Below are 14,917 nucleotides of genomic sequence, written 5' to 3' on the forward strand. Positions count from 1 at the left end.
ACTCACCAAACATGGCAAATGATCAGCGCCACACTCTTTTCACCCAAATATTGTTCTCCTCTCCCCCTCTGTGAAAGCCTCTGTGTTGGATATCGTGGGAAGATCCATGCCTATAGGCTCATAGATATGAACAGATACAAAAGTGTCTCTCTTGTTAGGGCAGTTTCACCCAAGCCAGAGCTTCCCCCCTTGTTGCAAACATAGTGCAACCCTCCTGAATGTGTCTGTAAAGCAAACAGTGCCATCTAGTGAAAGGAAGCTCTACATTTTCTATCGCCTCAACCCCTCAACACTGTTGAGAGCTGCAAAGCCTCAAGGCTCATCTGATACTCTGGCCTAAGCTACCCAAAACAGGCAACAACATTTATGAAATGTACTCGAACACTTAAAGCGGCTCCTGTAAGAGTTTGAGATGTTGATTTGATAAAGATAGGATGCTGGTTTACATAAACGAGTTTGCGTGCAGTCTGGAATGTCCTCAAGAGCCCGACGTCTATTTTTAATCCGTTACCTTTTTTTTTTATTTTCTCTTCTTTTATCACTTCCTCCACCTCATAAAGAAAGTTAATTAAACTCCCTGAGAGTGTTCGTTGTGTGATGGAAAAAGTAGCGGTTGAAACAGGTTTACTTCTCCCTGTGGAGCGCTGGTAAAGAGGAACGTTGATGATTAACCACCATCAAGATTTCCTCTTGACGTGCGTCTTCTGTCTTACACATAATCATAATATCAAGATGCATTTATTCTGTTTGTAGTGTAGTGTGATTGTGCTTGTGGGTTATTACAAGATTTCATTGCATGTTAAAATACGTGTCTCCATCCTTATCCAGGTTGCGGGTGGCAGCACGTCTCACCAGATCAGCTTCTCGTACTTCAACGGCTTCAACTCGCTTCTCAACAACATGGAGCTGATAAGAAAGATCTTCAGCACCCTGGCTGGACACCGCAGACATGTCGAAGTCACCAAAGGTACCCAAATAACACAAGAACTCATACACAAACTTATATTAACGCAGGCAGCCAAAAATGTGATGCACATTTATGAGTACACATGTACTCTGATGTTCTCTAAGACAGACACACACTCACAAAACAGATGCACAAACTGATACAATCCAGCGCTACAGGCAGCATTAAATGTGTTTTCCAGATAATGTATTTACGTCTGTGTGCGCTGAGGGTGGAAACTTGTTTTTGTTTGGTTTTCTTCCTTCCCGGTGGCATTTAAATGGGCATGCTGGATCTGACCCAGCACACGTACTGCATACCCACAATCCCTGATGTCTATTAGACATCCTGGCACTGATCTGAGGACCACTTTTTTTTGTCCTGGGATGCTCTTGGTTGATAATGAGATTTTTAATTTAGAAAAAAGACAAAAATGAGGAATGTTTATTTGTCAAAATCATCTACTTTTGTTGTCTCACCTCTGTAGATCAATGTGCACATTAGATAGGTAAAAAACATTTTACAAGACTTTTCTTAACTCTATCATTTAAATTACTGCAGAGCAAAGACGTAAAGCTACAAGGTGATGGAGATTAGGTATTATTATCCATTGATCCAACAGTCATTTTCTCTATTTCTCTCCGTCTCCCATGGTTAGTTTCTTTAAATCCTTATCTCTCTCACTTGCTTGCCCCACTTGCTGTCTCTCATTCCTTTCCTCAGTACTTGGCAGGAAGCCCAGTCAGCTTTCTCGGTCTCTCTACCTTTCTCTGTCTCTTTCTTTCTGACTCCCTCTATCCTGCTCTGGTCGTCCATTCTGACCTCTCTCCACATGGCCCAGGGCCACTAGCGTAGCCTTATGATGCTATCTGAAGCCTTATCAGGGGTGTGGACCGTAGCCGACCCAGACCAAGAGCCCATACGCTCCCCAGGCTGTTCCCACCATGGGTACACCGACGCTGGGCTTGGCTCGACCCGTGGTGGCCCGTAGCCAGCCAGACCTCCACAGCCACCACCCATCCACCCTCCACTCCCTGAGTCATTAAGGCCTCCTCTGGGACTGCAAGTGCTCGGCTCCATGTACCGCTGGCTGGCCGACAAACACATACTGTACACACACACACACACTCGCGTGTGTCAAGTGTGTGCGTATGTTTTAGCACACCATTTCAGACATTTCTCACATACACACGAACATTAACACAGCCAAGCGTGCACACATGTGTAATAATCTTGATTGATTCCGTATGTGCAACAAGGCCACTGTTTTGCCTTGGGGACGCCATTACAGTGCTTAACGCCTACACAACAGTGAGCGCACACGTGTGTGTGTGTAAGCGTTTGTGTGCATACGTGCACTGGAGACCGTTACCAAACACACCTTTTATTGAGCCAGCAGTGTACACCACAACGCAAATCATGACTGTGCGTCTTTGAGAACATGTGAAATTCAGACATAATGCAATGCATCTTTACTAGATAGATACCACAACTGATGATATGTGAGTCAGTTCTCTTCTAAAGGGCATCTGAAACCACACCAATCGTTGTTCTTGACCATGTCACAATCTCAGGTTGTTTTTTATATCTGTTATTTTCAGTCCACATTAAAATATCTATGGATTGCCACCAAATTTTGTACATACATTCAATGTTCCCTGAGGATGAAGCCTACTGATTTTGGTGATCCTCTAACTTTTTGCCTAGTGCCACCATGAAATCTACTTGCACAAAGTAAATTTTTACTTGCCCCTATGTAAATTGTTTTATTTATTAGCGGTTATCAAATCTGGAGTTTCACCCACATCCCTTAACGTCACCCAAATAGACTCCTGTTTCCAGGATAATTGAAATGCTCGCTTGCTCTTCAGCTCATAAACTTTGTCTTTACCCGCCACCATTTTCCCACGAGTGCCTGATCGTTACTGCGCATGTGCAACTCTCAACAGAGATGAGAAGGAAGCGATGGTTCACTCCTTAAGCAACTTCAGTCATCAGCTCCGGAAAAAACAATGTGTTTAAACCCTTTTACGAGTTGCTACATTTATTAGCCCAAAGTGGCATTTTACTTGGCCCGGATAAGCAGTCATTCCTTATTGTTGAGCCCTATCATTATGTCTGCTGCTAAAATCAACATAGCAGTCATTGTGAGAATGTTAGCATTTAGCTAACAGTTAGCCTCACAGATCTGCTAGCATTGTTGTAGACACTTTTTTTTGAAAAAGTCGCTTTTCTGAAATAGCATTTTATTGTTTGTCCCTTTTATGTTTTACTTTTGTTTAACCCTTTTATAATTCGCTTCGTAATTGTTGTAGTGTTGTATAGCTAACCATTAATATTACGATACTCCATTAGGCACTCATTAACAACAAAGCAACAATCGTCTTAACAAAGGATAGAAGAAGGAGTTTAATACAAAAAACTGTGATATCTAGCTTTTTAAATGTTCTTAAGCTGTTAAGTGTCAGTCTGGAAATATCAGCAGGCATGTCCAAACTGATTTTTACATCACATTGTTTTTCTCATCCTCAGTCAGTTTAACAATCCGAGGTTTGTTCAGAGGCGAGTAGATATGCGTTCGGCTGACTACTGCACATGTTTACCTATAGCGTACATATATGCTATCAAGGAGCTGTGTGTAGACAGGGCAGTTATGTGTGACTTTGCTTATCATTTTAAAAGTCTATGGACTAGACCACTTCACAGAGAGGCAGGTAATCATAAAATGTATAGAGGTCAGTCAATTGTGTGCGTGCATGTGTGTATTGGTGACTATGGGCTACAGGTAGACAGGTTATCAGCATTGTGATCTGTGATCTCCCCAGACAGAATTCTGTCTATGTCTCAGTGTGTGTGGGTGTGTGTGTGAGAGAGAGAGAGAGAGTGTATTCTTGTGTAAGTATGCTCTCTCACATGCTTGTGAGCATTACCTGCATGTATCCATGGATATGTGTGTGTGTATGAGAGAGAGAAAGAGAGCATGCCTCAGGGGTAAGCTGAGCCTTGGCGGGGTGAATGGCTCCAGTGTAGGACGACTTTGTCACAACCCCAGCCTGCTGCTCTTTGAATAAAGCAGGTCAAACAATGCTGACTCCTCCACTGTAAGCCAGCCTACAGTCAACCTGTTCTTTATTCCACCAACAATAGACCAGGTCTTAAGTTACGGCATACTAAAGCTGCCTCAGAAGAACTCTTAAAGTCCATAACTCTATATGGCCATATTTTCTATTCTATTTCCTTATGATGAATACAACATGTTTTGACACTTCTCACTTTATGCGTGCATTCCTCTACAGTGACATAATGAAATGCAAGATGCAAGTCTGTCTTTTTCTGAGTTGTCCATAGTTGTTACGGGAAACACAGGAAATCAACGAATGATGTGGACGTATATTATATATTATATATTATACCTTGCACGGAAGCTGGATTCTCGCGATATCATGAGTTCGTGCGAGATCACATATCACACGAAAATCCATCTTGTCAGGCTTCAAGTAATGCGTTTGTGTCCGGCTCGCCAAACAACGGACCAATCACTATCCTGTGAGGAGCTACTGGCAGCGACGGGCGTGGCTTAGGTGTGTGTGAGGCAACCCAGAGAGGCGACTGTTCGTTCTAAACAACAATGATGGGTCCTGAAGAGGTTAGCGTAGCTGCAGTAGCATCAGTTATATCAGAATTGGAGAGTATTTCTTCATTGAAAGAAGAGCAAAGAACGGCAGTGAGGGCTTTTATTGATGGGAAAAGATGTTTTCACTCTTCTCCCGACTGGCTTCAGCAAGAGTTTGATTGACAGATGGTTCATCCAATCACCTGCCAAGTTTTTTTTTTTAAATTGCCTGCCCTTTTACAAACAGTTTCCAACGACGACTTAGCTTGGAAAGCTTGGACTATAGCGATATGAGACACTGAATTTGATGAATTTACTGTTTATCAGACCACAAATGAGACAAGAATGCACACTTTGTCATATTATATTGGCACATTGTATTTAACATGATACTGAGTCTATGAGTAGTATCATGGTTCAAAGATTTAATGGAAATATGAATCAGATAAGAATAAAAGAGATGTCAGTCACAGGAAACCGCTCATGTTTGTGATAACTGATTGTGGCTTCAGGTAATTCGATCAGCTCAGTACTGCATATTTTTGATTATATTCATGTTGTAATGGCAGAATTTGAAAGTGTGAGAGGATGTATAATTGGGCATGAGATAGACCGCCAGATCGGTGTCCTGTCCACAGTCTTGTGGATTTCGTACCCTTGTACTGTCATGGTGACATGGGAATTGAGGCTCTCGAGTTACCTGTCAATCTACGCTCCTGTACCGGTGGTCATGAGTTTTGAGTTGGTATCTGAGAGCTCAGACAATTTCCGAGGGATGTGGCTCCGTTGCATTGAAAGGAGGTAGTTTATGTTGCTCAGGGATCTGATTATGATGCTCCCTGTGTGCCTCACTGTGGAGGTCCCCAGACCCAGAACACACTGGAGGAATTATATATATCCCATCTGGCCTGGGAATACCTGGGATCCCCCAGGGCGAGCTAGAGGATGTAGCTAAGAAGAAAAAAAACTCTCGGCTGTTGGAACATCTGCTGAGTTTGCTGCCACCTTGACCTGGACACAGACTGACAGTGGGAAATGGATGGATTTGGAATTGAGACCCATTTTTGAATCTGTGTGCATATCTGTAAATGTTGCTTTGCGTCTTAATGTGTGCTGCTCTGCATTTTAATAAAAACTAAATACATATCTGTCTTTCTTGTAGAGGAGTTCATTGTGGCAGCTCAGAGGTTTGGCCAGGTGACACCCATGGAGGTCGACATCCTCTTTCATCTGGCTGACCTGTCAGAGCCCCGCGGGTAAGACACACACACACACACACACACACACACACACACACTCACACACACACACACACAGGAAGAAAACATCTCTAAGGGCGCTTTCACAAGCCAACACTTAGTATGTTTTAATCAAACACTGGTGCGGTTCGTTTGGGCAGTTGTGACCGCAGTACTCTTGTGCGGACCAAAATAACCGGTCCGAGAGCGCTTGACAGAGGTGGTCTCGGACCGTTTCCAAGCAAACCAAAACACAGGCTGCCTGTGCGGCCATTTGTTGAGATGGACACAGGTAAAGGACATGTTAACATGAGTGGGAGAGGACTGACCTTCCGCAGAAGTTTGACGTTTGCTAAATAAAGTCCACAAAAACATTCACATTTATAAAGTAATTCGAGATAAACTGGAGGAGAAGGGATTCGTACGCACAGTAGATGTGTGCCGAGTCAAAGTGAAAACACTTCAACAGCAATATTTCAAAGTCCGCTATTCCCTGTATAGAAGTGGCAGCTCTCAAGACGAAAAAGATAAATTGACTCCTTCGTACAGATCCCTCAGCTAATTCATTTTTAAATTTGGTCAACTTTAATTTGTGCACTGTGAAACCGAAACAGACTAAATAGAAAACGAACAAAAAATATCAATTTCACTCTGATTCGAACTAGCCAAACGTACTATGGCGTGTGAAAGCGCCCTAAAGCTCTAAAAAAAAAAGAGCAAAAAAAAGCACACACTAGCTTTGATTTAATAACTCAATTTTGATAATATGACAGTGTTTTGGGAATAACTTGATTTTCTATATTTAATCTGGGTGGATGATGTAATCTCTAAGGAAATAATCATAAGTAATGTGGATATGATGGCCAAGCAGGTATATTCATTCATTCTATATTTCACTGAAAACTGGCAAATAAGTTGAGAAAATTGTAGCTGTGATGGCGGAATAGCATCTCACAGCTGAATTCATACTTAAGCCATTTAATTTGTTCCTCAGTTAGTCAGGGAGTTGTGGAGAGTAAGTCTATCCCACACTTGCCCCCTAAAGCGCACCTTTAGCCCCAGGGTCCATACCTGAGAGAGACGAGCGCCTCCTTCCTTCTCAAACTTCCCTGCAAAGGATCAAAAGATTCAGACATGACTACATCAGTGCCAGAGAATCCTCTTTCAGTCCAAAACCAATCCAAACTCCCATTTATCTTTAAAAAAAGGGGCAATTCCAGCCCCTATGATCCGTGGCACACAACAACTGTATGCGTTTCACATTCCCCCACTTCCTTTGCGTCTGCCTCGCGGCCCAACCAGTGCACTCATAATTCCTAACCCCGGCCTGAGACACCACCTGATTATTATTTCTGGGCAATGGGATACTTTAATAGCCCTCTCCACTCCCCTTGATTGGAGATGCGAGAGATAATAGCCTCAATATTCAGAGGAGAGGGGTGGGAGGGGGATTTGGCGTTCCCTGTTCCCTCAGCCTGGGAACTCTGGGACCGCCGTAGAGATGCAATGGAAAGACTCAGAGAGGCAGTACTTTTACATCCAAAGGTTAAATATCTTTGTTATACTTGGATGAAGGGATAAAGGAGTGGGAGTTGTCAGTTCCTATAGATCAGTTGTCTTACTCAATCATGCCAAGCAGAGGCCTGGATTTCTGAATGCCACAATATTTTCACATGGAACGATGGCAAAGTATCCGTAAACTTTGAGTAACTTCAGACTGACAGATCATGCTTCCAAAGGTCATGGACTTGGTGGTGCATTGATGAAATATTATATTTCTCTGAGAGTTTTTACAACATTTGAAGGTTACTTGAAACCTCTCACTCCCTCCATTCTGTCTCCTCATCAGACGTGTTGGTTTAGTGGACATTGAGCAGATCGCTCCGCTGGAGGAAGGCGCCCTTCCCTACAACTTGGCTGAGGTCCAGAGACAGGTACAGAATATGAGGACTTGTTGATGTATTTGGTTTCCTCTTCCACACTGGCAGCTCTTTTTTCATCTCATTCTCTAGGGCTAGATGTCACCATGCAGAGGACTATGATTTATAATTAAGGATAATGATATCTCCTGTTCACAAGTAATTAATCCCCCATTGACAATTCATTCATTGAGTCTTTGTTTTGGGGTTACATGTAAGTGAAAGAAAAAAATAAATACGAGACACAGATCCAAACAAGTTTTGTCAGATTTAAAGTGGAAAGTTTGCCCTCAAAACCTGCCAGCTTTTTCGTCAGACCTGCTCATTTTCAAAAGTTCATACCAAGGTTCAGACCAAGTTGTGTCCAAGTAACTTCCCAACACAGACTTCAACTTGAAGAGACTTTCTTGAGAGAAAACACCACCAGACCTCTCCCTGACATGTGGTTGATGTCTTAAAAACAGAGAAAACTCACAAATCCAGGGAAATATAGACAAGCAGCGCCATCCTCAAGGCCTGACGAACCTCAAACATGCTTCACGTTGCACATGATGGATGTGAAGAGACTTTGCAGCAGCTAACAAGAGCAATTTGTAATGAAGAAGAGGAAGAAGGACGTACGGACGGCCAGACAGATGAGCAAAGGACTGTTTTCCTTCTTGGGCTGTTTGGTCAGAGTTGCGTTGCCTGGTGGGTTCCAGCACTACAGTGAAGGCTTGGCCAGGCCATACTGGAGCAGGCGGGGGCCAAAGGGGAGAAAGCAAAGGGGCCCAGCACTACACAGACGCCAGTCCCACCACAATGAGCCACTTTAGGCCCTTGTGGTTTGGCCTCAGGGGCTGGCCGCCAGCTAGCTGGAGCTCTCTCTCTCCTCATCTTTTGCTAGTTCTCTCCATTTCCTTTTTTGATCTACTTCTCTCTCCCTTGCTCTTATTCCTCGACTTATTTTCTCTCTTTATATCCTGTTAACTTGTTCCCTCTTTCTCCCTCAAACATCCCGACAGTTAGTGTTGCCAAGTTTCACCAGTCCTCAGGCAGACAGGGCTGAGGAGGATGGTAGAAGTGGAGTGGAAAACCTCTGGGGATGAACTGTAGAGGGGGTTGGGAGTTCACTCTGACAGGTGGACCTGTTCTAGAGACTCCCATCCCCCTCACACACACACACACACACACACATACATACTTACAACACTCCACCCCCCTCTCCCCAGGGTCGAGAGGCCAGGGCTGGGCAGACCAGACAAGGCAACAGGTACCTCAGGTGGAGGGGGGAATGTGGCTAATGTTACTGTGTGACGATAGCTGCATTCACACCAGATCTGGCGGTGCGGCAAAAACGCAAGTCCTCCCTTAAAAAACAAAACACAAGCACTTACCCCACCTGCCCAGGAGTGAGTGTAACAGTTGACTACATGGATGCTCGTTGGAGCAGTTCTGTGGTAATTAGGGCTGTGTATTGGCAAGTTTCTGATACAGGGGTAAAGATTCAATATATTGCAAGATATTACGATACTGTAAGCAAGGCGATATATTGCGATTTTTTTGGAAAAATAGTTTAAGTAAAACTGTCATATTATAAAGAACACACCAGAAATACACCATTATAGAATAGGCAAAAATACCACATATGTACTGCATGCAAAAAACTGCATGGTTTTTGCCCAAAACTGCATTAGGGATTAGCATAAAGTGGGCATGTCTGTAAAGGGGAGACTCCTGGGTACCCATAGAACCCATTTTCATTCACATATCTTGAGGTCAGAGGTCAAAGGGACCCCTGTGAAAATGGCCATGCCAGTTTTTCCTCGCCAAAATTTAGTGCAAGTTTGAAACGTCATTTAGCCTCCTTCCTGACAAGTAGGATGACATGATTGGTACCAAACGATTCCTTAGGTTTGATACCAATACTCTTCAATCTAGCTTTAAAATTGAGCCCGCTACAACATCCAAAAGATCAAATAGCGGCCGGGCCCAATGGCAGGCCGTTAGATTTTTAAGAGGTTAATTAAAAATCTATACAGTGTTTTGGAGAATCGATAAAGTATCACAAAACATAATATCGCGATACTCATGCGTATCAATATTTTCTTACACCCCTACTGGTAATTTGGTAGCATGTTTCCTGCAATGAGCTCCAGCACAAGTCCTGCCGTCTTTTTTTGTGTAGCTGCTGTGAAATGAGTTAGACCGTCTTGTCTTGTCAAGATCTTAAAAGCGCACTGACAGAAAACAATAATTGTGAAATATAAAGTCTACTTGTGCTACATTGGGGGGTTAAACTTCACAACATGACGTCACACAAATGGGTCATTGAATTGCTGCACCGCCTGATCTGGTGTGAGTGCAGCCTAATGCTAGCTACTAACACAACTACTACTACTACTACTACTACTACTAACACTCTTCTGCTCTTTGCATATCATGGTGATGATCACAAGGGTGTACTAAGATCACTTTGATTCCAGTTTTATTTGACAAATGCTCCTCTTAAACTCTAGTGTAGACCAGATTAGTTAGGCATGGTGAATTATCTGAGACTGTCGACCCAAATCTTACACAATCAGCCAAGACAGAAGAGAGCTCCTAAATCCGGAAAGCTTAATATCTTCTGTATTTCTAACTCAAGATACATCTCACATGTCCAGCTGTAGACAAATAGACTCATTGAAATTTCATTAACGGTATCTTCTACTTTCAAATTTGACTGAGTCTGATGATTTGAACTACTAATCTACCACCTTTGTGTTGCTTTCATCAGTTATTGTATCTAATCCTGAAAGTCTATCAACAAAAAAATAAATCGACAATTTGGATGATTAATTATTCGTTTAACTAATTTTTCAAGTAAAAATGACAGACATTATCTGGTTACAGTTTTTCTATATCTTTGTAAATTGAGAAACATTGTGAGGATGTCATCTTAAGCTGCGGGAAATAATTTATATCACAATTTTTTTGTGGCGTTACATTCTTAAAGAATTAATCAATTAATCAAAAAATAATCAACACATTAATTGGTAAAGAAAATAATTATTAATTGTGGCCCTGATTTTATCTTAATATTATCTTCCAGGTATATCATAATCAAATACTGAACATCGTGACTGCATATTAAGACATTTGTTTGTGTTTTGTGTTGTGACTATCTTACCAATTAAAAACATTTACTTACTTTATATTCAAGCAGCTTCCCACTCTCTTTCTTGCATAGCTTTATTAATTGACCATTATACTGTATGCCACGGACCATTAGGAAATAGGGACTTGCTGTCAAACACTATGCAGCAGGTGTGACAAATGATTGATTTAATAGCCTCTAATTTAGCTTACAGGGTGGTGGAATGAGATGTGTGGCATTTTATGAGAAAGAGTATTGACGTGTACGTGAGGGAGAAATCCATGTTGGAAACAGTGGCATGTCTAGTGTCATGTCTCACTGTTTTCCACTTCTGCACTAATGTCTCCTCATTGTCTCTCTCCCGCTGTGTGAGCAGCAGTTGGGCAGTGATGTCTCCCGCCCCGTCGTCGTCCAGGTGGCAGAGTCGGCCTACAGGTTCACCCTTGGCTCAGTGGCAGGGGGTAAGAGTCACGCCCCATTGGCTCCCTGCATACCTTCACCCCACCACCCACCCACCTACATGCTTGTGTGTCTACCTGCCCCCCCGCCCTCTGCTGTCCTCATAAGAAAAGGGTGAGAGAGAGAGAGGACAATGGCCCCTCTATTGCCCTTTCCTTTGCTTACAAGAGCAACGGTTGCTCCCCTGCTTAAAGAGAAGTGCTCCCTCTCTTTCTTTCTCTCCCGCTCTTTACCGTCCCTCTGCCTCGCTCTGTCCTGTCTCTCGCCTCTCTGCGTGCCATGGGAAAACCCTCCTGTGTGGATTCTTTTGTACCTGTGTGAGTGATCAGAAGAGGGAGGATGAAGGTGGGGGTGAAGGGTGGTGCCTAGGTCTTGTGTTTGACTCCAGACTCCCCACTGTTTTCCTACTCCTCCTCCTCCTCCTCCCTTCCTTCATTCCTCCCTTCTCCTCCTCCTTCTATCCCAAGGGAGACAGCTTAATAAGGAGGTATGGGTCTGCCATCCCTTCTTCTCTCTCGGTCGCTCTCTAATTAAGTCTGTCGCCTTGGGTCGGTTCTTTTTGTTTGTGTCCGTCTGACGGGTCGAAGACACTGGGACTCAAAACACTTCGACGTCTTTCTTAACATTACCCCGACAGACTTCCCCTTCCTCCTCCGCCTTTTCCTCCTCATCCTCTTAAAGGGTGAGCTCTCCCAAATTACAGAGACATATTTCCTCACCTATCTCCAGTGGTATTTAGCAAACTACCTGCTTTTTTTGAGTGTTTGCAGAGCTTATGACGTTGCAAAACATTTTCATATTCTTAATCTAAACCTCTCTTACTTCTTTCTGTGAGGTTTCCTCATACGAGACTTCTAGTTCGCATTACCAAACTCTCTTAACAGCACAAACTTGTCATAAATTGCTAGTTTCAACATGATGAATGCCACCTGTTCATGAGTGGGTGCATGTTCCTGAGATGTGTTTCTTTCATTTAATCTACATCTCTAGTTGCACTTCACACAGGTTATTCTTAACAGTTTCAAAAGTAAAGGAAGCTTAAGGTCATCATATGACCTTAACAATACTATCTTTTCTTTACTCCGAGTCAACCATGTCTATGATTTAAAAAAAATTTTAGCCTCCGCGCTGGCAACAGCTGTGGCTGGAGGTATTATGTTTTTGGGTTGTCCTTCTGTCCATTCGTACATACATTCTTGTGTATTGAACGTCTGGAGGGAGTTTCTTCAAATTTCATCCACTTAGACTTAAGGAAGAACTTATTAGATTTTGATGGTCAAAGGTCAAGGTCACTCTGACAAAACACGTTTTTGGCCATAACTCAAGAATTCATATGTGAGTTATGACATGGATTTAAACTGAAACTTCACTAGTTGGTGGAGGCATACAACTGCAAAAACGTTAATTATAGTTTTATTACTGTTGTTTTCACTTGCAAAACACAAAGATGTAGGCACGAGGGTGGGATATGGATGCTGGTTAATGCAAGGGGAGGAATATGGTGGCATGGTCATAACAGAAAACCACAACATAACATGTTACCAGTAACTAACCATTTTTCTTTTATTTATCTGTAGCTGTGGGTGCCACAGCAGTGTACCCCATTGATCTGGTGAAGACACGCATGCAGAACCAGAGAGGCAGTGGCTCCCTGGTGGGAGAGCTTATGTACAAAAACAGCTTTGACTGCTTCAAGAAGGTGATGCGCTACGAGGGTGTCTTCGGCCTTTACCGAGGTCAGTGCGCATGGACACAAATTTTAAACCTCACATTTTTTTTTACATGTAATGTCAAATATCTACATACAGTACTGTTAATCGTTGTTGCAAACTGCAGGTGATAACATCTTTGAGGCCTCCATGCAGCATTTATCCTGCATTATTAGTGCAGCAGTAGAGCTGCGGCAATAATTGACTAGTTGTCAACTATTAAATCAATCTGAAACTATTTTGATAATCGATTAATTGGTTTTGAGCTGCTACCCCCGCGACCCGACCCTAGATAAGCGGTTGAAGATGGATGGATGGATGGTTTGAGTACTTTTTTCAGAAAAAAAGTAAAAACTCTCTGATTCCATCTTCTTAATTGTGTACCCAATATTTTTAACATACAATATTCTTTCTGTTATTAAGTCACAACTAAAATAAATTGCCCAAAATCCATCCCCAAATTTGTATTTACAGACAGCTTTCAGGAAAAACAACTCACAGGCAGTCAAATCCACAAAACAGGTTTAAAAAAAAAAAAAAAAAAAAGCTGAGATGTGACAGAAGAAAGAAGAAGCGGACAATAAGAGTGAAGAGAAGGAAGAGGAGAAGAAAAGTGTAGGGTGGACAGGAGGGCTGTGTGAGTTCACCTCTCTGTTGACCTGTCTCCTTTGAAGTGATTACCGGCTGGCTGGGGACTTTCAGAGCAGGACAATGAACGTCACACGCAAGGCCACATACCTTTAGGACTGTGTCACGACGCGGTGATGTTGCATGTCTGGACTGACACACTCATACGGACGCATGCACAGACAGAGCAGACACACAAGTATGTAGGCATGCACACACGGACGTGCAGGCGACTGCTTGGGCATTCAGGTACGCACATACCAGGGCACGACATCCCTAATGACTACCTGCCCTGTCTTCAGAAGCCGGGGTTAGGGTGTCTGTGTCGGTATTGTTGGGGTCGGATTGAAGAAGGATTGAAAAAAAGGTCCCCTGGAAGAGTGGCGGGGCCTTTTTAAAATCCCATGATTCTGATTGACAGCACCGGGCTCCCGAGAGGAAACTTGAATGCCTGAATTTCTGTGGGAAACACAAAGGCCATCAAGAGTGGAATGGCTTCACAGACACAGAGACAGACAGGCCTGGCTCCAGATAGATGGCCAGACAGGTATCCTGACAGCCAAACTGTAGTTATGTAATATAAGTTGAAGGCGCCTTCACTGAAAACCTTGTCGGAAAAAAATCTGCCGAGTGAAGAATGTGGAATCAGCAGTACAAGATGGTAGAGCTGCAACTATTAATCGATTAGATGTCAATAGGTCTGTCAATCAATTCAAATATTTAATCGCGATAAATCGCATGATTGTCTATAGTTAATCGAGATTAATCGCAAATTAATTCTTTGATTCCAGCTTCTTAAACGTGTATATTTTCTGTTTTCTTTACTCCTCTATGACAGTAAACTGAATATCTTTGAATTGTGGACAAAACAAGACATTTGAGGACGTCATCTTAGGCTTTGGGAAACACTGATCGGCATTTTTCACCGTTTTCTTACATTTTATAGACCAAACAACTAATCGATTAATTGAGAAAATCATCGACGGATTACTCGACAATGAAAATAATTATTTATAGCCCCACAAAATTGGCAAATTAATGTAGTATAATGCCAGAATGCGGGATGATTTAGCCAAAATAAATGAGGTGTATTTACCCGTGTCCTGTCGTGTGTATGCATGTACTATATATTCAGTGTTGAAGAAAGTATGTCAAAAGAATTATAAAATGATTTTGCTTTGCTTTTTTATGAGGTCCTGGCATCAGGTCCTTTTGCCAAGTTCCAAATTGAGTATATGATTATGTGTGTGCGTGAGTGTGTGTGTGGCCTCGCTACACACAAACTACT

The 14,917-nt window shown here is 42.7% G+C and overlaps 1 protein-coding gene across 1 annotated transcript in view; it reads left to right on the plus strand.

The window, feature by feature from the left end:
* Nucleotides 1-14,917, plus strand: part of LOC119502748 (calcium-binding mitochondrial carrier protein Aralar2) — a 53,174-nt gene that overhangs the window by 19,633 nt on the left and 18,624 nt on the right. Inside the window, exons 7-11 of the mRNA XM_037793922.1 lie at nucleotides 829-967; nucleotides 5,722-5,815; nucleotides 7,647-7,731; nucleotides 11,211-11,295; nucleotides 12,871-13,029. Of these exons, the coding sequence (XP_037649850.1) occupies nucleotides 829-967; nucleotides 5,722-5,815; nucleotides 7,647-7,731; nucleotides 11,211-11,295; nucleotides 12,871-13,029 (562 nt within the window). The remainder of the gene's footprint in view (nucleotides 1-828; nucleotides 968-5,721; nucleotides 5,816-7,646; nucleotides 7,732-11,210; nucleotides 11,296-12,870; nucleotides 13,030-14,917) is intronic.

The sequence above is a fragment of the Sebastes umbrosus genome, chromosome 15 (assembly GCF_015220745.1).
Source record: "Sebastes umbrosus isolate fSebUmb1 chromosome 15, fSebUmb1.pri, whole genome shotgun sequence".
In the NCBI taxonomy this organism is placed as follows: domain Eukaryota; kingdom Metazoa; phylum Chordata; class Actinopteri; order Perciformes; family Sebastidae; genus Sebastes; species Sebastes umbrosus.